The 23683-nt window shown below is 41.8% G+C and overlaps 2 protein-coding genes across 2 annotated transcripts in view; one reads left to right on the top strand and one right to left on the bottom strand.

The window, feature by feature from the left end:
* LCP1 (lymphocyte cytosolic protein 1) overlaps nt 1–1083 on the bottom strand; it is a 97040-nt gene extending 95957 nt beyond the window's left edge. The window contains exon 1 of the mRNA XM_005668417.3: nt 989–1083. The gene's annotated coding sequence lies outside the window, so the exon portion shown is untranslated. The remainder of the gene's footprint in view (nt 1–988) is intronic.
* The window catches only part of LRRC63 (leucine rich repeat containing 63), a 46182-nt gene continuing 24474 nt past the window's right edge, over nt 1976–23683 (top strand). Inside the window, exons 1-5 of the mRNA XM_021065391.1 lie at nt 1976–2350; nt 10108–10785; nt 11573–11580; nt 15634–15858; nt 23385–23483. Of these exons, the coding sequence (XP_020921050.1) occupies nt 2245–2350; nt 10108–10785; nt 11573–11580; nt 15634–15858; nt 23385–23483 (1116 nt within the window). The 5' untranslated portion in view covers nt 1976–2244. The remainder of the gene's footprint in view (nt 2351–10107; nt 10786–11572; nt 11581–15633; nt 15859–23384; nt 23484–23683) is intronic.

The raw sequence follows: 23683 nt of genomic DNA, 5'->3' as shown, positions 1-23683 counted from the left end.
AAATATGCACAACAAATATAATTTGAGACAAAACCTAGCAATCAGATCTATCTATCGTCACCAACTTTCTTGTCTTTCTGAGGAGCTACTCAGTCATTGCGGTGGACACACACAAAAGTGGAATAAATTCATGGTCTGAGGCAGCAGTTTAATTGGGACGCAGTCATCTTACAAGGAAAAAAAAAAAAAACCACATGCCAATAGTCTATAAAGGAAAACACGGTGCATAATATTTCCCAGAGTCTGATGAAATACTTTTTCACTTTTTTCATCGACTTTTAAAATGTATGCTTGCTCCTAAGGAAAACAAGAAGACTTGGTTAGGGAGTAAATCATGAAAGATCCCCAAAGCTCTAAGGATTCACGCAGAAGTCTCTCATCTTCAAACAACTGTTACTACAGTTCCTACACTTGTCCTTAAAGAACGTAACAAAACACAAGACAGGAAGGAAGCTGCATCTACTTTACTTTCAGAGTTGGGCTTAGACACCTACCTAGCGAGCTCTCACACTTCCTCCCTCAAATTCCCGAGAAACATATGCACATACAGGCAAACACACACGATGGAATCGATCACTGTAGTACAAATCCATCAACACCAGGACCCAAGTCACAATGCGATAGTCAGAACAAATAACCACAACAGTGAGAAATGGGATCTTTCAAAGTCCGCTTAGATCCTTCCTTAATGCCCCCTCCCCCCTTTCCCACACATTTCCTCTTCATTCATGAACTTTAAAGGATCAGAAAGACAAAAACAGGTTGCACTAAAGGAAGAGAAAGAAAACAGAAGGTTCGCTTTTCGAAGGCCACTGCAAAATCAGCCACGGGACCCTGCTGCGCAGAAGTGCAGCATCAAAGACCGCCAGCCCGGACCCTAGATACCCGAGTTAAGCATCTTGCAAGCGAGAAAAGTAAATAAATGACAGTGGTCATTGTCGTTAAGAATAAAGACAGTAATAACGATTGTCACCGCGGGGTTCCGTACAGCAGGTGCACGTGGAGCGGGCTCCTCCGGCAGCCCCACACCGCCTGCTGAGCGAGGCTCGAGAGCTCCGGGCACCGCCCGGTGGGGCGGGGCCGAGTGCCGGCTCCGCGGGTGGGCGCGCGCCCCGCCCGCCCTGCCCAGCCCCGCCCTCTCCTCCTGCGCTTGCGCGTCTGACGGGGTTGGCGTCCCGTTGCTAGGGCCCCTCTGCTGCGGGCGTCCGGAGGCATCTGGGCGGTGGGTGAGGGCGGCCTGGGTGCTTTCTTTTGGGACAACATCCCGCGGGAAGACTTGCAACCTCACTTGGGCTTCACCTGCCTACATGCCCAGGAAAAGGAGATAAAAGAGAAAAAGCCAGTTGTTTTGAGAAGCAGCTGATTGCCTTACGGGATAGTCCAATATTTCCAAGCGTCTCTTCCAGTAATACAAAAGGAAAAGTACTGGCACCAAGTGGGGCGTACCAGGAAGCGTACTTTGAGTGCTGTGTGCGAAGTCATCTTTGGGGGATAAAAAGGGTGCATTCGTGCAGCTCCAGAACCTTCCCTTCCAGGCTGTCAACGGATGGGGATGAGCCAGGCACTTCCATGTCCTGAGAACCAAGCACACATATTTGGTTCTATCTTCTGGCATCATTTCTAATGCCATTTGTCATTGAGACTGTGAGCCAAGAAAATCTTATTATATTGAACACCATTTTATTTTTAGATTATAGACTTATGGCCCAACTGTAGTGGTTGAAATTTAAAATAAGTCATTATTACTGAAAACTTAGTTGTGAGCAATTAGATACTGTGGTTTTTCAGTGGCCATGGAGAGTTTTCCTCACCCTTTTGATCAAAAACGCTTTCCAAATTTATAAACTGATAACATTTTGGAGATAGAAAAAAATGAGTGTCATTTCTACTCTTCTGGAAAATCCGTACTTACTAATTGAAATAATACTGACAGATTGAACTTTTTGCTAACATGAAATTTTAGAATGATCCTGTTGGTAATAGTATGCGTATTTTGAAATTTTTGTATTTATTACACACCTAAATTTTATCTAGATTCTTTCTAGAAGTTTTAAAAAATTATTTTCTTCCCTCTTTTTCTTTTATAGGAATTCCATTTGGACCCAGTAGAGTATCAGTGCAGAAGGACTCTCACTAGGATGTAATCTGGATTCTACTGAATTATTTTTCAGCAACAATTCAAACAGATTCCAAAACCTTTCCATTCTCAACCAAGAGCTGTGAACAACAGTGCTTATTATTAAAATGCAAAACCACCCTCTACTTCTTCGGAGACCTTTAGCTCCCAAACTCCCTAAGTTGTCCTTATGTCTGAAGAAAGCCCGTCCAGGTATGTTTATTAATCAGATATGTTATTAGCTTTATTTTTCATAGAAGTTTCTCAACCTGCAGAGCTCAGCATCACTAATAGTGAAAGACACGAATGGCCTGCAACTTAGATTTGTTGTAGGATGATAAGATCCAATTCATTTCCACAAGCAGAATTGACTCTACTTATTTGTGGATTCTGTACGAGTGAATTTACCTAGCTGCTAGAATCTATTCGCAACTCCCCAATTAGCACATGGTACTTACTATACTTTGGCTTTTTGGCCCCAAAATAAATAATGAGGAACACTTCAAAGCGGTACATACAGCTTTTCCTCACTCCTTTCGTAACAGTGACAAGGTGTGCAGGAGGGGGGTGTTTATAGTAACTCTCAGGATAATGTAAGGAAAAAGGCTAGGGCTCCCCCTTCTTGTTTTAGCGCTCACATTGTAAACAACTGCTGCGTTCCCGATCTTATTAGTGCCAGGTTTTCCAAATTCTGTACTTTTTGTGGCCGATTTCACTGCCTAAAATAGCCCCCAAGAGTAAGTACTGAAGTGCTGTCTACTGTTCCCAAGCATGAGAAGGCTGCAATGTGTCTTAATGGTGAAAATGTATGCCTCTGTGTTTTCCCAAGAAGCAATGGCTCCGTGTTGGGTAATTCAGTGTGCACAGACGCTCTAGAACAGAACTGAGTTTCTGAGCAGAGTGCGAAGAACTGGAGACATAATAGCAAAACAGACTCTGCCACGCCTCATTACTGGTTACCCTCCGGCGGCATCAAATAATCATATCATTAAATGTAAAGTTATGCTGTGATAAGGGCGATGAAGTCAGATGAACCACTTTGATGATTATAACTTCATATAATACCCTTAACCCTCATGTTGGACATGGTATCTAAAGGACTCCCTACTTATAAACAACGATAAAATTAGCATATATTCTCATCTTTCCCCTTTTCGGTTCCCTCCACTTCCTGACTTTAGTTGATTACATTAATTATTTTAGTGTCAACATTTATACTGTAAAAATACGCCTCATCTATAACTTGATTTACAATGCTAAATTTTTACCTTTTGACCCATGGCTGTGAAAGATGTGTGAATCGGGGAGTTCCCATTGTAACACAGCAGAAATGAACCCGAATAGTATCCATCAGGATTCAGGTTCCATCTCTGGCCTTGTTCAGTGGGTTAAGGATCTGGCATTGCTATGAGCTGTGGGGTTGGTCACAGATGCGGCTCAGATCCTGGTGGCTGTGGCTGTGGTGTAGGCCGGCCGGCAGCTGCAGTTCCAATTGGATCCCCAGCCTGAAAACTTCCCTATGCCACAGGTGTGGCCCTAAAAAGCAAAAATATAAAAAATGCAACATTTTTTAAAAATTAAAAATTGGAGTTCCCGTCGTGGCGCAGTGGTTAACAAATCTGATTAGGACCCATGAGGTTGCGGGTTCGATTCCTGCCCTTGCTCAGTGGGTTAAGGATCTGGCGTTGCCGTGAGCTGTGGTGTAGGTCGCAGACGCGGCTCCAATCCCCGCATTGCTGTGGCTCTGGCATAGGCCGGTGACTACAGCTCCAGTTTGACCCCTAGCCTGGGAACCTCCATATGCCACGGGAAGCGGCCCTTGAAAAAGGCAAAAAGACAAAAAAAAAAAAAAAAAATTAAAAAATTAAAAATAAAGGTGTGTGAATCAATACACCTGTGTTATCTCCAATTTCCTCTCCTTTCTCTACCAAATTTTGTTACATCATTTCTACATTGTCATTTCTACATTTCTATATTGTTCTATATTTCCTCATTTACAGTCTGTTCTGTAATAATAATACCCACAGTTATGGAGATACACTGCTGACTACCAGTTCTTTTTCTATAGTTTTTCCATTCATCTTTTGGTTGAAGTTTATTCTGTAGTAGAGTTTCTCACTACTGTTATTTTACGTTTGATAATTCTTTTATGTGGGGACTCTCCCGCCTTTGGCAATTCGGAGATTTAATGACCTGAAGTTAAATGAGCTTTTTTTTTTTTCCTTCTTTTAGGGCCGCCCTTGTGGCACATGGAAGTTCCCAGGCTAGAGGTTGAATCTGAGCTGAAGCCGCTGGCCTGCAACACAGCCACAGCAATGGTAGATGCAAGCTGCATCTGTGACCTACCCACAGGCTCGTGGCAATGCCAGACCCTTAACCCACTGATCGAGGCCAAGGATCGAACCTGCATCCTCACAGACACTATGTCAGGTTCTTAACCCACAGAGCAATAACAGGAACTCCAGCATAGAATTTATGTCCAATTAATGGTGTAGACAGCAGTAGTTCATAAATGTGAGAAACTCTGGGCAGGGATGAGATCTGAACGAAGACTTGAGGAATTCGTAAAAGTGAAATGTATTTGGCCTTGCTGACATCTGGATTTCAGCTCAGCGATGCCGATTTGGACTCCTGGCCTCTAGAGGTGTGACAGAATAAATTTCTGTTGTTTAAAGCCACCAAGCTTGTGCTAATTCATTATGGCAGGCAGAGGAAACTAACACAAGAGGAATGAAGAATTCTGGATGTGTGTGTGTGTATATGTGTGTGTGTAGAGAGAGAGCAGGTGTACCTCTCTGAGATAAAGGAGAATAGAAACTGCTGATGAACTTGATTTAGACATGCTTAGGGCTTCCTGACCCAGATTTTAGAATTATCATTATACATGGAAAATGAATCAGAGTGAGAAGAGGGATGATGCTAGACCCCTTAAAAACACGAAACAATAAATTAAGGACGTGAAGGAATTGCCAAGACAGCAAAGATAAACCACCAAGGTGGGGGGCGTGGAAGAAAGGAGGGAATGTTTTCATGGGAGCCAAGGGGAGAGTGAGTTTCAAGGAGAATAGAGTGGATTAAAATATCAGATGCGGAGTTCCCGTCGTGGCGCAGTGGTTAACGAATCCGACTAGGAACCATGAGGTTGAGGGTTCGGTCCCTGCCCTTGCTCAGTGGGTCAACGATCCGGCGTTGCCGTGAGCTGTGGTTGCAGACGCGGCTCGGATCCCGCGTTGCTGTGGCTCTGGTGTAGGCCGGTGGCTACAGCTCCAATTCGACCCCTAGCCTGGGAACCTCCATATGCCGCGGGAGCGGCCCAAGAAATAGCAACAACAACAATAACAACAAAAGACAAAAACGACAAAAAAGACAAAAAAAAAAAAAATAAGATGCTAAAAAGAGGTCAACGAAAGATAAATAATGATGCACATCCACTGGATTTAGCAACAAGATGTCAATAATAACTTTGTGATAATAGTTTTGATAGTCAAGGTGGCAAATTCCAGGTCATAATGGTCTGAAAAATAAACAGGAGGAGACTTTCCGGTTCAGCTACAAAATGTAAAGCGATTAGAAGTAATCCCTCCCATTTTCACAAGAAAAAAATGAACAAACTGATAATCAATGAATTTTCTTAGATCCATCAGAGAATGTGGGTCACCAGAGCAAACTGCCATTCTGAAATCTGGAGAAACGGGTAAATACACAGAGTCACAGCTAAGATCTGCTTACTGGGATTAGAAGATGCTTAAGCCAGTAACTGGTAGGAACACCTCAATGCTTAATTTTGACAAATTACTGGAGGTTGAGTGTGGACGAGCTGGAGAATGAAAAACTCCTGAGTTCCCAGTCTTTGGGGAGTCTCTCCACTGCAGTGGGTTTTGCTCCCAGGAACCCTAACAGGTTCTCATGAGGATCAAACAAAAATTTTCTCCTGTTTCCTCCAGGAGGAGGAACAAAGGAATCATTTTGAAACACTCCCAGAGCATCATCCATTTCAAAGCCCTGCCTCCTATGGGAAACGAGATTACCAGAGCCTCATCTGACCCAAGGGAAGGGATTTAGGCACATTCGAAATCTCGGATTTATTCATAAGAATATGGAAAAATTTCTTTCCCCAACAGCTTACCTCTACCTCAACAGGGCTCTAATATAATAACCATGGATTACAACTGAGAGAGCTATAAATATGCAGAATTTCGGAAGGAACTTGTAGGGAAGCCCAAAAGTAACAGAGCAGAAAACCAGACAAACAAGCAAACGAAAAACAAAGGGAACTTAAGTCTCCGATACCTACAGCTACAATTACCTCGGTTCCTATTACCTGTAAACATCACACCCAGCTTTCAGCAACAACAAAACTACAAAGCAGACTAGGAAAGACATAGTCTGAGGAGAAAAAGCAAGCATCGGACTAATACTCAGATATAACATTAATGCTAGAATTATCAGACAGGCAATTGGAAATAACTACGATGGGTATATTAAGAATTGTGATGGTAATAACAGATGTGTAAGCTAAATAGATGGAACCTCTAAGGAAAAATTAAAAGGAAAGGCTGGAAATAAAAAACACTGTAATGAAAATGAAAAATGCCTTTGACAAGCTCATCAGTAGCCACGACACGAACGAGGAAAGAATCGGTGAGCTTGAAGATGGACCAATTGAGACTCCTCCACCTGAAATGCAAAAAATAAAAAGGGTAATAGCTTTTAAAAGAGAAGACCCAAGCCTGAGGTAAAATTACATAAGGTGTGGCAGACACGCAATGGAAACATCAAAGAGTGAAGGGAGCCGAAGAAACATCAGCAGTAATAATGGCCGAGAATTTTCTGAAATTTAATGACCAATCACAAAACCCCCCACAGATCCAGGAAATTCAGGAACCACCTACCAGAATAAAAAAATAAACACACACACACACACAAAACCACTTAGGCATATTACATTAAAATTGCATAAAACTAAAAACAAAGAGAAAATCCTGAAATAAGCCCAGGGCAGAGGGAGGGGAGAAATACCTATCAATAGAGGGGAAAAAAAAGATAAGAATTAAATTGAATTTCTTATCAGAAACCAAGCAAGCAAGAAAAAAGGAGAGTGAAATATTTAAAGTATTGGAAGGAAGACAACAACAACACTAAACTAGAATCTGTATCCAGTGAACCAAGTCAGAAAATCAGGTCTACCTAAAGAGGAGTGTGGGAAAAGAAACAAGTGATCTTACCTGGTCTAATAGATAACTATTTGTTCTAAGGAATCGCAGCAGCTTAGAGGTACTGGGTCACTATAGCATATGGATAAATGGAATGAATGACAGTGATGTTATGAGGAAAGGGGGGAGGAGTTGGGAATTCTCTGTTAAAAGATAGTTGCCAACCCATTAAGCAGTGCAGTGTTTTCAATAAGCACTAAAGAAATAAAGTAGACTTAGATTCGTTGTAAAGGTGTACTGCAAACTCAAGGGCAACCACTTTTGTAAAGATTTTTGTAAGTATACTCGATATGGTAAGAGAGGAATGAAACTGAGGAATCGATGGAGAGAAAACGACTCCTAAACTTCTCAATCAAAACCAGAAAAACGTGGCAAATGTTAAACTAACAATGTCAATAATTCATTAAAATATAAATGGTCTAAGTATACCAACGAAAAGATAGAAACAGTCAGAGCAGATTAAACAAGAGCCAACTATATAGTCTCCAAGAAACATCCTTTAAATATAAAAACACAGGTATATTAGATGTATGGTTTTTTAAAAACAGGAGACAGAGAAAGATACAGCATACTAACACTAAGCAAAAGAAAGCTGGAGCCGCTGTGTTCATTTGGGTTGTTTTCTTATTGTTGAATTTAAGAACGCTTTATTTTGGATGCAAGTCCTTTATCAGATGTATGTTTTGCAAATATTTTATCCCAGTACATGGCTCTTTTTAAAATTCTTTTGACAATGTCTTGCACATAGAAGGTTTTCATTTTAATGAAGTCCTACTTGACCAATTTTTTTTCATGGACTTTTGTTTCAGTGTCATATTTGAAACGTCATTGCCAAACCCAGTGTCACCTAGATTTCGCTCATGTTCTCATGTCTTGTTTGAAGATGAGAGAGAGAGAAAATAAAGTTGAAGGCTCTGGCCATTTTGTTGAATGACTTGGCTGTGATTAGTTCCACATAAGCAGAAAGCAAACATTATTTACCTGAAATACCACTGCCCTTTAAATTCACACTCAAGGCTTTTCTAGTCACTTTCATCTATTAGCCTTGTCTCAGTTTTAGATATTAACCAAGTCCAATCTAGATCCATGCTTTGATCTAGCATGCAAGCAAACCCTGCCCTTTCTCCCAGCCCAGACCAGGTCTGCTAATTTTTAGACAAACCCAGGGAAACAGAGGCAGGATACACTCTTCCCCCTGGTTCTTTGACTCCTCACCCCAAATCCTAGTTTCTGTTATTTTCGAAGGTGGGGCTAGGAGTGGGGAAGAGTTAAAGAGCTAAGTATGAAGGGGAGAATTAGTCATCAGTCTATGTAAGCCCTGAAATGCTGGGGGACAGAGGTCAAGCAGTGTCAAGGATTCTCTTGTCTTATTCTAGCTGCAACACAGCACTGGGTGAACCAATACATTTTTGCTGCTTTGTAGGTACGGGGCCGGGGGGGAGGGATGTGGGCAGAGAGTGGTAAGAGGTTATCTTCTCCTTGCGGTGCACACTCCTGTTCTCTAGAGACAGGTCTCTGAGAGTCCCCCTAATTGGGTTTGAGATGGGCATAAATCCCCCTCCTCCACCCACTGTGGGGCGGCAGGAGATCGGGGAAACAGAGCACGCCTCAGCTCTATTGCAAAGAAATCTCTGAAGGCAGATCAACCTCTAGTCATCGCTTATATACAGACAACAGGTGAGACTTGGCCTTCTCTTGGCCATCTCTTTGCAAATCTAGCCTTAATGAATCTATGACCCTCTCATTAGGATGTTGAGGTCCTCATCATTTATCGTGCTCAACTGAGGCAACAGACAAAAATGTCATTTAACATTCTGGCACACTGGCAAGAGAAAGCATAATATAATGTAGTGAGGTCCCTACGAATGAAGGCACAGAACATTTTCTGGACCTAAGAGAGGAAAGAATCGTAACCAGTATAAATTTGTGTATGTTGTGATTACAATGTTATCATGTTCATAAGGCACCTTGTGGACAAGTTCTCCTCTGGTGCAGCTGGTTAAGGATCCAGCATTGTCACTACAGTGGCTTGGGTTGCTGCTGTGGTGCAGGTTCGATTCCTGGTCCCGGGGCAGGGGTGGGGAACAGCCAAAAAAAAAAAAAAAAACAAGACACCTTGGTCTGACATCTGGCATTGAAAAGAAATGTAAATTTCTGCTCAAAGAAGTTTCAAATGAGGAAGAGATAATGATAAATGCTAAACAGCCAAACTCCACTGAATCATTTTTCCCCTTTTATATGACCAGAGTTTTAGTGGCAACTGCTCAAAAATCATCCTTTATGTCCTACTCTTCTCCATCAATTCTGTTCTTCTAAGAGTAGCTCCCTCCTCTTTCTAAATCGAATCTAATTTAGCCTTTTCAATTCTCCAGTTGTTCACTCAAACTTTATCGCGGTCAGCTAAACAAAAGCCCTGATAGCTGAATTAATATATACAGAAACATTTTTATTTTACTTTATTCTATTTTATTTTGTCTTTTTAGGGCCACACGCTCGGCATATGGAGGTTCCCAAGCTAGGGGTCCAAGTGGAGCTGTAGCCGCCAGCCTACGCCACAACCACAGCAACGCCGGATCCTTAACCCACTGAGCAAGGCCAGGGATCGAACCCGCATCCTCATGGATACTAGTCGGGTTCATTAACCACTGACCCATGACAGGAACTCCCCAGAAACATGATTAGAAGGTGAGAGAAGATGAGTGGATAAAGGAAAGCTATGAATGCTGAGACATGAACAGTTTTACCCCAGGACACCTTGATAAATATAATCTGACTGGGCTTTATTTTTTTCTTTTTCGGATTTAGCTGAGATTGGTCAAACTAAGCTACCACGTGTACGGTTCGCTGAAGATAATATCACTTCAAGGGAAAGAGCTGAAACTAGTTTTCCTGATGTCCTTCCGAGAAATCAATCACAACCCCCAGTCAGTATTCAAAATCTCCTTCTTGATCATCATGTACAAAGAAGAGTGACGACTATTTCGACAACCAAAAAACCTTCTAAGGGGATTGACTGGCACATTCCAGAGACTGCTACTGGGTGCATATTTTTCCCAAGGTGCTGTTCAGCTTCGCATCGAGTTTTCGGAAAAGAAATAAGCAAAATGGAAAGTGGCAGAAAATCAGAAGACATTTTAAAAAACATTCTGATTCTCTCCTCAGAGTTCTCCAAACGCCCAGGTGCCCCTTCTCCAGAGCCTCCTCCCAACATCCAGGAGGTTCATGCCGAGCATCTGCTTTTGCAAAACAGAACCTATTCTTTTAAGCAGCCCCTGCTACGTTTAAGCGCAACAGTGCCGATCCCTGTACCGAGGACACCTGTTAAAGCAGAGACACAGCAGCCGGACCGTCTAGGACACTGTCCTATAGTGACGCTAAGTATCACTCATGTTCCAGGTCCCATGTTCATACCAACACCAACTTTGCCAAGGAAACCTCTGAGACAGTCCGTGATAGGTAAATCCAATCTGAGTGTCATCTGTAATAACCCGGCAGGTACAGCGCAGGGGAGAGAAGGCATTCAAGGAAAAAAAAAAAAAAAAAGTGGTTCCTGGAGTTCCCGTCGTGGCTCAGGGGTTAGCGAATCCGACTAGGAACCATGAGGTTGTGGGTTCGATCCCTGGCCTTGCTCAGTGGGTCAAGGATCCGGTGTTGCCATGAGCTGTGGTGTAGGTCGCAGAAGCAGCTCGGATCCCGCGTTGCTGTGGCTCTGGCGTAGGCCAGCGGCTATGGCTCTGATTCGACCCCTAGCCTGGGAATCTCCATACGCCACGGGAATGGCAAAAAGACCAAAAAAAAAAAAAAAAAAAAAAAAAAAAAAAAAAAAAAGAGGTCGTTCCTCCTGGGCTTTGCAGCATGGAATGGTGGGATAGCTTTTTTGCCCGGGCAGTTAATACATGGGGCAGAATGCAATAACGGGACTCCTGACCTTGCAGTCTGCCGGGGCCAGACTGGGAACTCCACCCAGAGAGTGGTGATGGGAGCCAGTGAGAGCCATTCAACGGGTCAGAAAAGCTAAGAGAAAGGAGCAGGGAGGATGAACAGTTACCCCTAGGGTTCATCTAGGGGTCTAGATGAACCCTAGAAGCAGAATGCCAAGGCGGATGGATACCTCCATGGGCACGTTTCCACATTTAATCCCGATTCATTAAAAGATGAACAATTATAATGAAGGCAGAACACCCTCGACATGAATTTTCACAAGGTTCTGAACATTTTCCTATTTTTAATTCTTTTTCCCCAGAAAGTCGTGTAACAGAATATGATCATGTAGAAAGTGCCCCAAAGCAAAGCGTCCAAGGTACACGTAAAGGTAAATGCTAGGTTTACAGAATTCTTTTTAAAAATTGTATGCATGATTGCCCTTCCATAATGGTATTCGTGATTTTGTGTGTTACCTGTGTGTAATTCACACGTATGTCTGCCCTCATGTTCAGTTCCTTAAGCTATTTACTCAGAAACTATTTTTAAAGTGTTGGCTATAAATCCAACTTGGTCCTCAGAAACAGAAAAACTGGAGTATCCTTTTTCACTTTTTTTTTTTTTCTTTTTTTAGAGCCGCACCCGAGCACATGGAAGTGCCCAGGCTAGGGGACAAATGGGAGCTACAGTCCCTGGCCTATGCCACAGCCACAGCAACTCGGGATCCGAGCCATATCTGTGACCTCGTGGCAACGCCAGATCCTTAACCCATTGAGCAAGGCCAGGGATCGAACCTGCATCCTCATGGGTACTAGTTGGATTTGTTTCTGCTGCGCCACAAGGGGAACCCTTAATCTGGAGTATTCTTAATCTGAGTGGGGAAGAGAGACACGCAATCGTGAGAGTAACTGCTTGCCATGTGGCAGGCACCGTTTTAAGTGCTTTGACCTTAGCCACCTAGCAGAAATGAAAAATCATCTTTAAAGAGAGATTACATCCTTCTAGATCTCACATTATTTCTGTAAACAATTTCACAAATACAGTGTGCAGTAAACAATTCACAACAGTCAGGTACACAAAGAAAGACCAAATGAATGAAAATGAGCAGAAACAGTAAGCAAATGTCATTAGGTCACTGAAAAATCTGGATCTGATCATTCCAACACCTGATACTCCTATGGATATATTTCTTCTGCTTACTGTTTCTGCAACTGTGTCTGTTGGACAAACTCTCCCACCAAAAGCAAGTATTAAAGCTGCCCCAAATCTACAAAAGAGCCATTAACGTTACGGCAGAGTGACCCTTGAGAGCATGACCTGAGTGGCTACAATCCTTGAAATAAGCTGAATTAGCTGCACATTTACTGTGGCTTTTGCCCGAGGGCATTTATGATGTTGGGAGTAGGGCACAGGTAGAAGGTGACAGTTTTACTGGATTGAGGAGGTGGCCCTCAGACCTCAGAGCTGACAGTACAGCTGGGTTTGGAGGGGTAATTATCTCCAAGAAAAAAGAACTGAATTAAATGTCTGCATACACACTCCCGTAAGGGTTTTGGCTGACGTCTAAATGGGCACGTGCAGGAACACAGCAGAAAACATCAGCCGAGATACTAAGGAATTGAGTGTGGATTTTGACAGTTGCACAGGAGACAATGACTGGAGTTCAAGGTCTGCCAAAGTGATGGGGCCTTGGTAAACGCACAGGGCTGTCAGTTGAAGACCTGTGCCTTAGGAATAAGAATGATGTTCTAAGAGAAAGGACAAAACTAAGAGAGATTATCGCCTACAAAACTCAAAATCCAACCTTGATAAGTCAAAGTGATAGCTTTTTGCATTGATGAAGAAAGCCTAAAGTTTAGTAGAGACAGGTATTATTATCCAGACCCTTTAAAATGTTCACCCACAGTGTCCAGCAACAAATTTAAAAATCACGAGGCATCCTAAAAATAGGCTAAAAGGTCTGAAAATCAGTAGAAAGAAACAGGCAATAGGAAGAGAACCACTGGTTCAAATACTGGCATTTTCAAAAGACGATTTTAAAGTGACTATGATTACCCTGTTGAAGAAAATAAAAATTTGGAGTATTTTTATCAGAGAGCTGGAATTTCTTTTTTTTTTTTCTTTTAGTCTTTTTGCCTTTTCCTAGGGCCCCACCCACGGCATGTGGAGGTTCCCAGGCTAGGGGTCAAATGACAGGAGCTCCTGGAATTTCTATTTTTAAAAATCAGAGTCAAATAAAATTTTAGAAAAGAAAAAGTAATGTAACAAATTAATGATTCAACAGGTTGTTTAGTGGGAGGTTATACACAGAACACGCCAATCATAAAACTTCCTCTTTTTCCCCGTTTCACTGAGATAAAATTCACATCTAACTGTGTAAATTTAAGGTGTACAACCTCATGATGTGCTACATGAATATGTGGTGAAAGAATCATCACAATAAATTAACATCCCCTCACTTCACAGTTTCTTCTTGTGACAAGAACTTGAACAACAACAACAAAAAAAACCTCAAAAAAAAAAAAAAAAATGGAGTTCCCGTCGTGGCGCAGTGGTTAACGAATCCGACTAGGAACCATGAGGTTGCGGGTTCGGTCCCTGCCCTTGCTCAGTGGGTTAACGATCCGGCGTTGCCGTGAGCTGTGGTGTAGGTTGCAGATGCGGCTCGGATCCCGCGTTGCTGTGGCTCTGGCGTAGGCCGGTGGCTACAGCTCTGATTCGACCCCTAGCCTGGGAACTTCCATATGCCGCGGGAGCGGCTCAAGAAATAGCAACAACAACAACCAAAAAAAAAAACTCAAAAAAAAAAAAAAAAAGAACTTAAAGATGTACTCCAGGAGTTCCCTTCATGGCTCAGCGTTTAATGAACCTGACTAGGATCCATGAGGATGCAGGTTCAATCCCTGGCCTCGATCAGTAGGTTAAGGATCTGGTGTTGCCGTGAGCTGTGGTGTAGGTCACAGATGTGGCTTGGATCCCACAGTGCTGTGGCTGTGGTGTAGGCTGGCAGCTACAGCTCTGATTCAATCCCTAGTTTGGGAACTTCCATATGCTTTGGGTGCTTCCATTGAAAAAAAAAAAAAAAAAAAAAGAATCACTAAGCCTATAGAATATGTTGCATCAAGTAATGCAGCAAAAATGGCTGGGAATGTAAAATGTATTTCAGACTTCCCGTCATGGCTCAGCAGAAGCAAATCTATGAGGACAAAGGTTGGATCCCTGGCCTTGCTCAGTGGGCTAAGGATCTGGCATTGCCATGAGATGTGGTGTAGGTCACTGTGGTATAGACCAGTGGCTACAGCTCTTACTCTACCCCTAGCCTGGGAACCTCCATATGCTGTGGGTGCAGCCCTGAAAAGACTATATATATATATAGTCTTTATCAAAAAAAGGCTGTTTTTGATAAAAAGTCAAATCCACAAGAGTCATGATAACAGAAGTGTAAGGGGCTGCTGCTTGGCTACTCCTGAGTTGTTTGGGTTTTGGTTTTTTTTTTTTTTTTTCCTTTCCTGTGTGAGGTCTTCAAACTGAGGGAAGAGACGAACCATCCAGGGTATCTGAATCATGCATCAAGGTGATATTACGGAAAAAAGCAAGGTTGCTCTTTGGGAAGTGATCTCTGTCTGAGTTATGCTTATATGATGTCCTTTGGTGAAGGAAGAAGTCGCTTATGTGATTCATAGTAAGATAAGATATTTTTACATAAGGTACAAAAAGACTCAGATTGGGAGTTCCCACTGTGGCACAATGGGTTAAGAATCCGATTGCGGCAGCTCAGGTCTCTGCAGAGGCACGGGTTCAATCCCTGGCCAGGCGTGGGTTGTAGCCACAACTTAGATTCTTAGATTCACTCCCTGGGCCAGGAATTTCCATATGCACCCATAACCAGCAGGGTGGGGGGCGGGAGAGGCTCAGGCACTGTGGAATCTATCCAGGTAGAAATCTATGAGCTTATGGTTTTCTTTTTGAAAGACAACTGTGCTATCTAATATTAAAAAAAAAAAAAAAGTTTGGGGGTTCCTATTGTGGCTCAGCAGTAACAAACCTGACCAGTATCCATGAGAATTCGGGTTCGATCCTTGTTCCCACACACAGTGGGTTAAGGATCCAGCATTGGGGTGAGCTGCGGTGTAGGTAACAGACACGTCTCAGATCCTATGTTGCTGTGGTTGTGGCACAGACCAGTAGCTGCAGCTCTGATTTGACCCCTAGCCTGGGAACGTCCATGTGCCACAGGTGCGGTCCTTGAAAGCAAAAAAAAAAAAAAGTTTGGCAAAGAGAACCAAGTGAGATTTGGTGGGTGAAGGCCATGGGGTATCTCTTCCATTGGATATGTGCAGGTAAACTATTTGTGATGACTTACTGTTACCATAACAAAAATAGCTTTTAACTTTCACTCTAAGTGACGACATATTTAAGTTTTATGTTTCTTTTGTTCATTTAGGGAGTCTTCAATCTAGAAAACCACCAGAATCACCAATTGAAAACGTCATACATGGTGAAGGTTTTAAGACTATTGTGGCAACTCAATATGAAACAATAATGGCCATGACCGACCTGGCGATAATAAACTGTCAAATACATGGACACAACGCACTGAATCTTAAGGTATGCTAGATCTTTTTATTGGCAATTTCCTGTCGAATCATTAGTTATTCTTACTTTAGGTTTCCTACCTTAAGTTACTCTCCCTGGTATCAAAGAAGCAACAGAAAGTGGGTGGGGTGGGGAAGATGATGGAGTTACGTAGTAATAAGAATTTTGTGAGCTACTGAAGTGAACTTGGTATCAATCCAAACTAGGTTGTTTTAAATTTAGGATGCCAATTGTAATCTTCATGGTAACCCCTCCTACGACACTTTTTTTTTTTTCTTTTTAGGGCCACACCTGTGGCATATGGAAGTTCCCAGGCTAAGGGTCAAGTGGGAGCTACAGCCGCTGGCCTACATCACAGCCACCACACTGGATCCGAGCTGTATCTGCAACCTACACCACAGCTCACAGCAACACCGGATCCTTAACCCAGTGATCAAGGCCAGGGATCCAACCTGCATGGATACTAGTCAGATTCATTTACACTGAGCCACAACAGGAACTCCAGAAACTATTTTTAATATATACATAAAGGTTAATAGAAAGAAATCACTATGGCAAATTGCAAAAAATTAAACACCAAGGAGGTAGTAATGGAATAAACAAGGAATAACAACAGCAACAAAAAACATTCCAGAAAAGGCAAAACTATGGTGACAGTAGGTATATCAGTGGTTGCTGTGAACTGAGGGGCGGGGAGGACAAGTAGGAAGAATAGAGGGATTTTTAGGGCAGTGAAATTATTCTGTATGGTATTGTCAAAATGGATACATTTCATTATAGAACTGTCAAGACTCATAGAATAAACAATACAAAGTCTGAACTCTAACATAAATTATGGATTTAGGTTGATAATGATGGTCCATTGACTAATGTTAGTCCATTGATTATAACAAATATATTGGCGTGGGAGATGCTGATGATGGGAGATGCTGTGGGAAAGGGCTACGTGGAGAAGAAAGATCTCAAATCCATAACCTACCTTTACACTTTAAGGAACCTGAATAAAATAGCAGACTAAACCCAAAATTAGCATAAAGAAGGAAATAATAAAGATGAGAACAGACAGCAATGAAATAGTAGAAAAGCAACAGAATCAATGAAACCAAAAGTTAGTTCTTTGAAAAGATTAATGAAGTTAATTTTTAGCTAGACTAAGAAAAAAAGGGCAAGATATAAATAAATAAAAATGGAAATATCACTACTGGTTTCACAGAAATAAAAGGGATAGTATTTTCTTATAAGAATACTATAAACAACTGTATGCCTGAAAATTAAATATCCTAGATAAAATGCAACATTTTCTAGAAAAACACAAATTACCAAAACGGACAACAACAAGCAGAAATTTGAGCAGACCTATACAAAATAAAGAGACTGAATAAATAATCAAAACCGCCCAACAAAGAACAGTGCGGGACTGGATGGCTTCATGGGTGAATGCTGCTAAACGTTTAAAGAAAAACAAATGCCTATTCATGTCAAAATCATCCAGAAAACAAAAAGCAGAAGAGACACCTCTAATAGTATTCTGGACGCAATGCCACTGTGGTAGGGGATCGCATACCACCAAACAATTCTCAGACACCAGCTGGGTGTCCTATAGCTCAACTCAACGTCTGACACTATCTACCCAGAGATAACATCAGATTCCACAAATCTACAAAAATGATACAAAAGAACCTACAAAACAGAAAGAGACTCGAAGATTTCAAAACCAAACACATGGTTACCAAAGGGGAAATGTTTGGGGTAGGGATATGTTGGCAGGGGGCGGGGAGGCGGGGAGAAATAAATCGGGAGTTTGGGATTGGCATCTACACAGTACTATACAAAATCGATAAGTAACAAGTACCTACTGCACAGCACAGGGAAATCTATTCAGCCCTCTGCAGAGACCTATATGGGCAAAGAATCTGAAAGGGAATGGATAGATGCATATGGATAACTGATTCACTTTGCTGTACACCTGAAACTAACACAACATTGTAAGTTAATTGTATTCCAATAAAATTTAATTTAAAAAACAAACATCTCCCCACCCCCAAACAAAACACATCAGATTCTGCAGGTAAAGGGCTCAGTCCCGGGAGACTGTACTTCACATGCCAATCACAAGTCCAGATTGTCACCTGTGATTATGACCATCCAGCTACTGATGAGAGGTTCCCACCACCCCCTCCAACCCAGGGCGCCAAGCACAAGACCAGGTTGTTACCTCTACTTCTGACCCACTGACTTTTTTGGTTTTAGGGCCACACCCATGACATATGGAGGTTCCCAGGCTAGGGGTTGAATCAGAGCTGTAGCTGCTGGCCTATGCCACAGCCACAGCAACACGGGATCTGAGCCATGCCTGCGACCTACACCACAGCTCACAGCAACACCAGATCCTTAACCCACCGATCGAGGCCAAAGACTGAACCTTCGTCCTCATGGATACTAGTCGGGTTCATTAACCAGTGAGCCACAATGGGAACTCCTGATGACGTTTAATCAGAAATTCCCATGACCTCCTCATTGGGCTCCATTAATTTGCTGGAGTGGCTCACCCAACTCAGGACACCCATTCGCTTACTTGACCACCACTTTGTTACAAAGGATGTCAAAGGATGAGGATGAGCAGCCAGAAGAAGAGGGGCAGAGGGCCTGGCACGAGCAACAGTGCGGAGACGCCACACCCTCTCCAGGTGCCTCTCTCCTGATGCCAGTCTCCGTGTGTTCGCCAAGCTGGAAGCTCTCCATGTCGGCTCTTTTGGGTTTTATGAAAGCTTCATTAGTAGTTGCAATTGATTAAATCATTGGCTGTTGATGACTGAATTGGATCTTCAAGCCCTTCCCCTCTTCAGAGGTGGGGGGATGGAAAGTTCCAATCGTTCTAATCACATGTCTGGGTCTTCTGGCACCCAGCCCCCATTCTTAGGAGCTTTTCAAAAGTCACCTCATGAACATAAACCCAGGAGGAGTGGAAAGAGGGTTGTTCGGAATAACAAGATCCCCATTTCACTTTTATGGCTCTGAAGCAATTTCAGGAACTGGCGACAAGAGACGCGTGTTATGACAAAAGACGCTGCCATTGCTCTAATTGTTCAGGAAATTCCAAGGGTTTGGGGAGCTGGTAGCCAAGCCATGGACGAAGTCCAAATACATATGGGAAATACATTTTGATCACTAAGATGCCACTATAACCCAGATACCCCAGGAAGACAAAGATACTATAAGAAGACTACAGATCAGTAACTGTTGTTAATTAATAAAGTTGCTACATCTATGATATGATTAAGAAAAAAAAAAAACCCTAAACACCAAATTTAAAATTTAAAAATGGGAAATTAGCACATTTCCTACAGACCTTAAAATAGAAACTAATGAAATAACAAGAACAACATTTTCCCAATAAATGCAACAACTCTGATGCAATGGAAACAGTTTGTGAAGAACACAATGTGCTGAGACAGACACAACAAGAGCCAGAACATCAGAAAATCTTGCCTTTGTTAAAAGATCTAGTTGAAATTTTATTTCATGTCTTTATTTTTTGGTCATGCCCGTGGCATGTGAAAGTTCCTGGGCCAGGGGTCAAACCTGTGCCACACCAGTGACCCCAGCTGCTGCAGTGACAACACCAGATCCTTCACCTTCTGCACCTCAAAGGAACTCCCACAAAATCTGAAATTTTAATTGAGTCTTCACACAAAGAAAGCTCCAGGCACAGAGGACTTCAGTGGTGATTCTATCAAACACGGAAGGAAGAAATAATGAAATAATGCCACTGCACCCCAACTTCTTCGGAAAGCAGAAGAGGAAGAACACCTGCTAACTCATTTTATGACGCCTGTGTAACTCTCCTACTAAGGGCAGACAAGGATATTACAAGAAAGGAAAATGACAGGCCAGTCTTTTTCGTAAATGTAAGTGCAAAAATCCTCAAAACATATGAGCAAATCAAATCCAGATATATCAAAAATTTTAACTGAAGGGCCATGTACCATGACCAAGTAAAGCTTTCCCAAGAAATGTGAAGTTGTTTTCATACTTGAAAATCAATGTTTGTTCTCGACAGTATCATCTCAGTAGATGCAAAAACTTGACAAATTCAATACCCATTTAAGATTTAAAAGCAAGGAGTTCTCATTGCGCCTCAGTGGTAATGAACCCAATTAGTACCCATGAGGATTCAGGTCTGATCCCTGTCCTTGTTTAGTGGGTTAAGGATCTGGCACTGCCATGAGCTGTGGTGTAGGTCACAGAGTCAGCTCAGATCCTGCATTGATGTGGTGGTGGCGTAGGCTGGCAGCTATAGCTCTGATTCACCCCCTAGCTTGGGAATTTCCATATTGCTGTGGGTACCGCCCTAAAAAGCAGGAAAAAAAAAGATTTAAAACAAAAAAAAAAGTCTAAGTAAACTAGGGTTAAAAGGAACCTTTTTTCTTTTTTCTTTTTTTTTGCTATTTTAGGGCCCCACCTGAAGCATATGGAGGTTCCCAGGCTAGGGGTCCATTTGGAGCTGTGGCCAGCTTATGCCACAGCCAACAGCAATGCCAGATCCGAGCTGCATCTGGGACCCACACCACAGCTCACTGCAACACTGGATCCTTAACCCACTGAGGCGAGGCCAGGGATTGAACCTCATCCTCATGGATCCTAGTCAGGTTTGTTAACCACTGAGCCATGAAGGGAATTCCAAAAGAAACCTTTCATAATTAAATAAAAGATGTCTAAGAAAATCTACAACCACTAATACAGATTGAATACTTTTTCCCATAAGCTTGAGAACATGGCAAGAGAAATTTGCCATTCGGTGTTATTCTACGCTGTAATGAAGGTTCCAGCCACTTCAGTATCGTAAGGAAGAAAAAGTCATAAAGATTAAAAAGGAAGAAGTAAACTGTATTTATTAGCAGAAAACATATAGTGTATGGAGAAAAGATTAAGGAAATTTAAAAAAAAATCCCATTAACAAGTAAATTTAGCATGATTGCTGGGAACAATATTTTAAAAATTGACACCAGTTTTAAAAAAGTGTCACCAGAGAGCAAAGTCATAGTGTGGACATCTAGACTTCTGCCTTTCATGTAAATTAACAAACAAACAAGACAAAAGACTTCAACAGATCCTTCACAAAGGATGACACGTAACAGCCAATAAGAACAGGAAAGTGTTCTCATCAGCGTTGTGTGTCAAGGACACTCACTGGGATGACTTAAGAAACTCTTTAAATCAACTATACTTCAATAAAATTTAAAACGTAAAAACTCAGACAACATTCCCTTACTTGTCTGTTCAAAGAGCCAACTTTTTGATTTGCTGACTCTTTCCATTCTATGTGTTTTATTTTATTAATTTTTTGTTCTATCTTTATTATTGTTTCTCCTCTTGGGAGGGTTCCATTTGCTGTTCTTTCTCTAACTTCTTGATAAGAATATGAGAATCAGACTTCCCGTCATGGCTCAGTGGTTAACGAATCCGACTAGGAACCATGAGGTTGCGGGCTCGATCCCTGGCCTTGCTCAGTGGGTTAAGGATCCAGCATGGCTGCGAGCTGTGGCAGGCAGTTGCAGCTCCAATTAGACCCCTAGCCTGGGAACCTCCATATGTTGCGGGAGCGGCCCTAGAAAAGGCAAAAAGACAAAAAATATATATAAATATGAGAATCATTGATTTTTCAGCCTTTTCTTCTTTATTGATTAAGGATATACATTTTCCTATAATCATGATTTTAACTCTATCCCCCGAAGTTTTAAATGTCATATTTTTTAATATTTTAATTTTGCAACGATTTAAAATTTACAGAAGTATTGTCAGCAAAGGATAAAGAACACCTGCGGGCATTGTGCTTCATGACCCCCGAGTACTTGAGTGCATATTCCCTGTGAGCAAGGACACTCTCCTATATAACCACAGAGCAGCCCTCAAAGTCAGGAAATTAATTTTGATTCATTACTCTATCCAATCAACAGACCCCACTCACATTTTGCCGATTTACCCAATAGTGTTCATTGTATCAAACGGATCCAACCCAGGGACACAGGCAGGTTGTATAGTTGTTTCCGTTTCTCTCCAGCTGGTATGCGGCTTGGGTTGCAGCTGTGGCTCAGATTTGACCCCGGGCCCTGGAACTGCCGTATGCCAAAGGTGCAGCCAAAAGAAAAAAAAAGGCAACTTGAAACCAGTACTGTCAACTGGAAGATGCTTTAGCCATGAACCTTATCACTCTCTTACAGTACATACCACAACCTAATCCATTGGTAGCAATGCCTCCTTTCACTATAAGCTGGGGTTTGATCTTCCAGCAGTAGAGTTCCTTGTTTCATTCAGTTAAACACGGCTGATGCTAGGATCCTTAAGAAACAAATGCAGGAGTTCCCATGATGGCGCAGTGGTTAACGAATCCGACTAGGAACCATGAGGTTGCGGGTTCGGTCCCTGCCCTTGCTCAGTGGGTTAACGATCCGGCGTTGCCGTGAGCTGTGGTGTAGGTTGCAGACGCGGCTCGGATCTGGCGTTGCTGTGGCTCTGGCGTAGGCCGGTGGCTACAGCTCCGATTCAACCCCTAGCCTGGGAACCTCCATGTGCCGCGGGAGCGGCCCAAGAAATAGCAACAACAACAACAACAACAACAAAAAAGACAAAAGACAAAAAAAAAGAAAGAAAGAAAGAAAGAAACAAATGCAACAATTACCCTGGAACATTAAAGATACTGGGGGCAGCTAAGTATGTCTTAGCCAGTTTGGGCTGTTATGACAAAACACTGTAGAGTGGCTTAAACAATAAACATTTATTTCTCCCAGTTCTGGTGGCTGGGCAGTCTGAGATAGAGGTGTCAGCCAATTGGTTTCCTGGTGAGGGCTCTCTTTTTCACAGCTGTCTTTCTGCTATATCCTCACATACAGGCAGAAAGGGATCTCTGATCCATTCCTCTTCTCATAAGGGTACCAGTTCCACCATGAGGGCTCCATCATTGACATCATCTAACCCTAATCACTTCCCAAAAGACTTCCCTTCTAAATGCCATTACTTTGGGGATGAGGGCTGCGATATATATTTTTTAGGGGAATATAAGCATTTATTCCATAACAAGGTATATGTTTTCCTCAATAGAAATCAGCATACTTAAGCAAGAAATGTTAGATAGATGTTTGAAAAATAGAAAAATAACAGAGAAATAGAAGTAGAAACATGAAAGAAAACAGGAGGTAAAGAGAATTAAATATAAAATATACTTAATTATTTATTTTAGCATGTAATGGACACTCAATAAATGTTTGCTTCTTAGTAATTGAAATAATGCCTGTCACATATATAACACTATATTACATACATAAGTCCTCAGTGGTTTTTCTATTTTGTTTCTTTGCTTTATATATTTAAGAAATTATTATCATGAAAGACTAAAATAAATGAATGGAAGGTTATTACAGGCTTGTTACATAATGTCAAATATTGTCATTCATATTATGTGCTCATTTTTTTTATTCCTGTATAAAACATTTTGTGCCTTGTTAATTATTAACTCCTTATCTTTTATCATTTTCTTTTAGGGCTTTTTTCTCCTGAATTGTCCAGACTTAACACCTTTGGCTTTCCAATTAATATATCTTAATTTATCATATAATAACATCTGTTACTTTCCCACAGAAGTGAGTCCACTTTTATTATTGTACATATTGTAATAATCTATGATTAATAATAACTATAATTTAAAAATAGACACATCATACCCTGGAGTTGCTATAAAGTAAATATATTTTGGATTGCATTCCTAAGGCTTATTTTCAGAAGTACCAAAAGTAGAGGGTATTGTTTCTTAGGAAGTCCCATGAATCAGGTCTCAAAGACT

This window comes from Sus scrofa, chromosome 11 (genome assembly GCF_000003025.6).
Source record: "Sus scrofa isolate TJ Tabasco breed Duroc chromosome 11, Sscrofa11.1, whole genome shotgun sequence".
Lineage (NCBI taxonomy): Eukaryota > Metazoa > Chordata > Mammalia > Artiodactyla > Suidae > Sus > Sus scrofa.
This window is presented reverse-complemented; position numbering and strand designations above follow the sequence as displayed.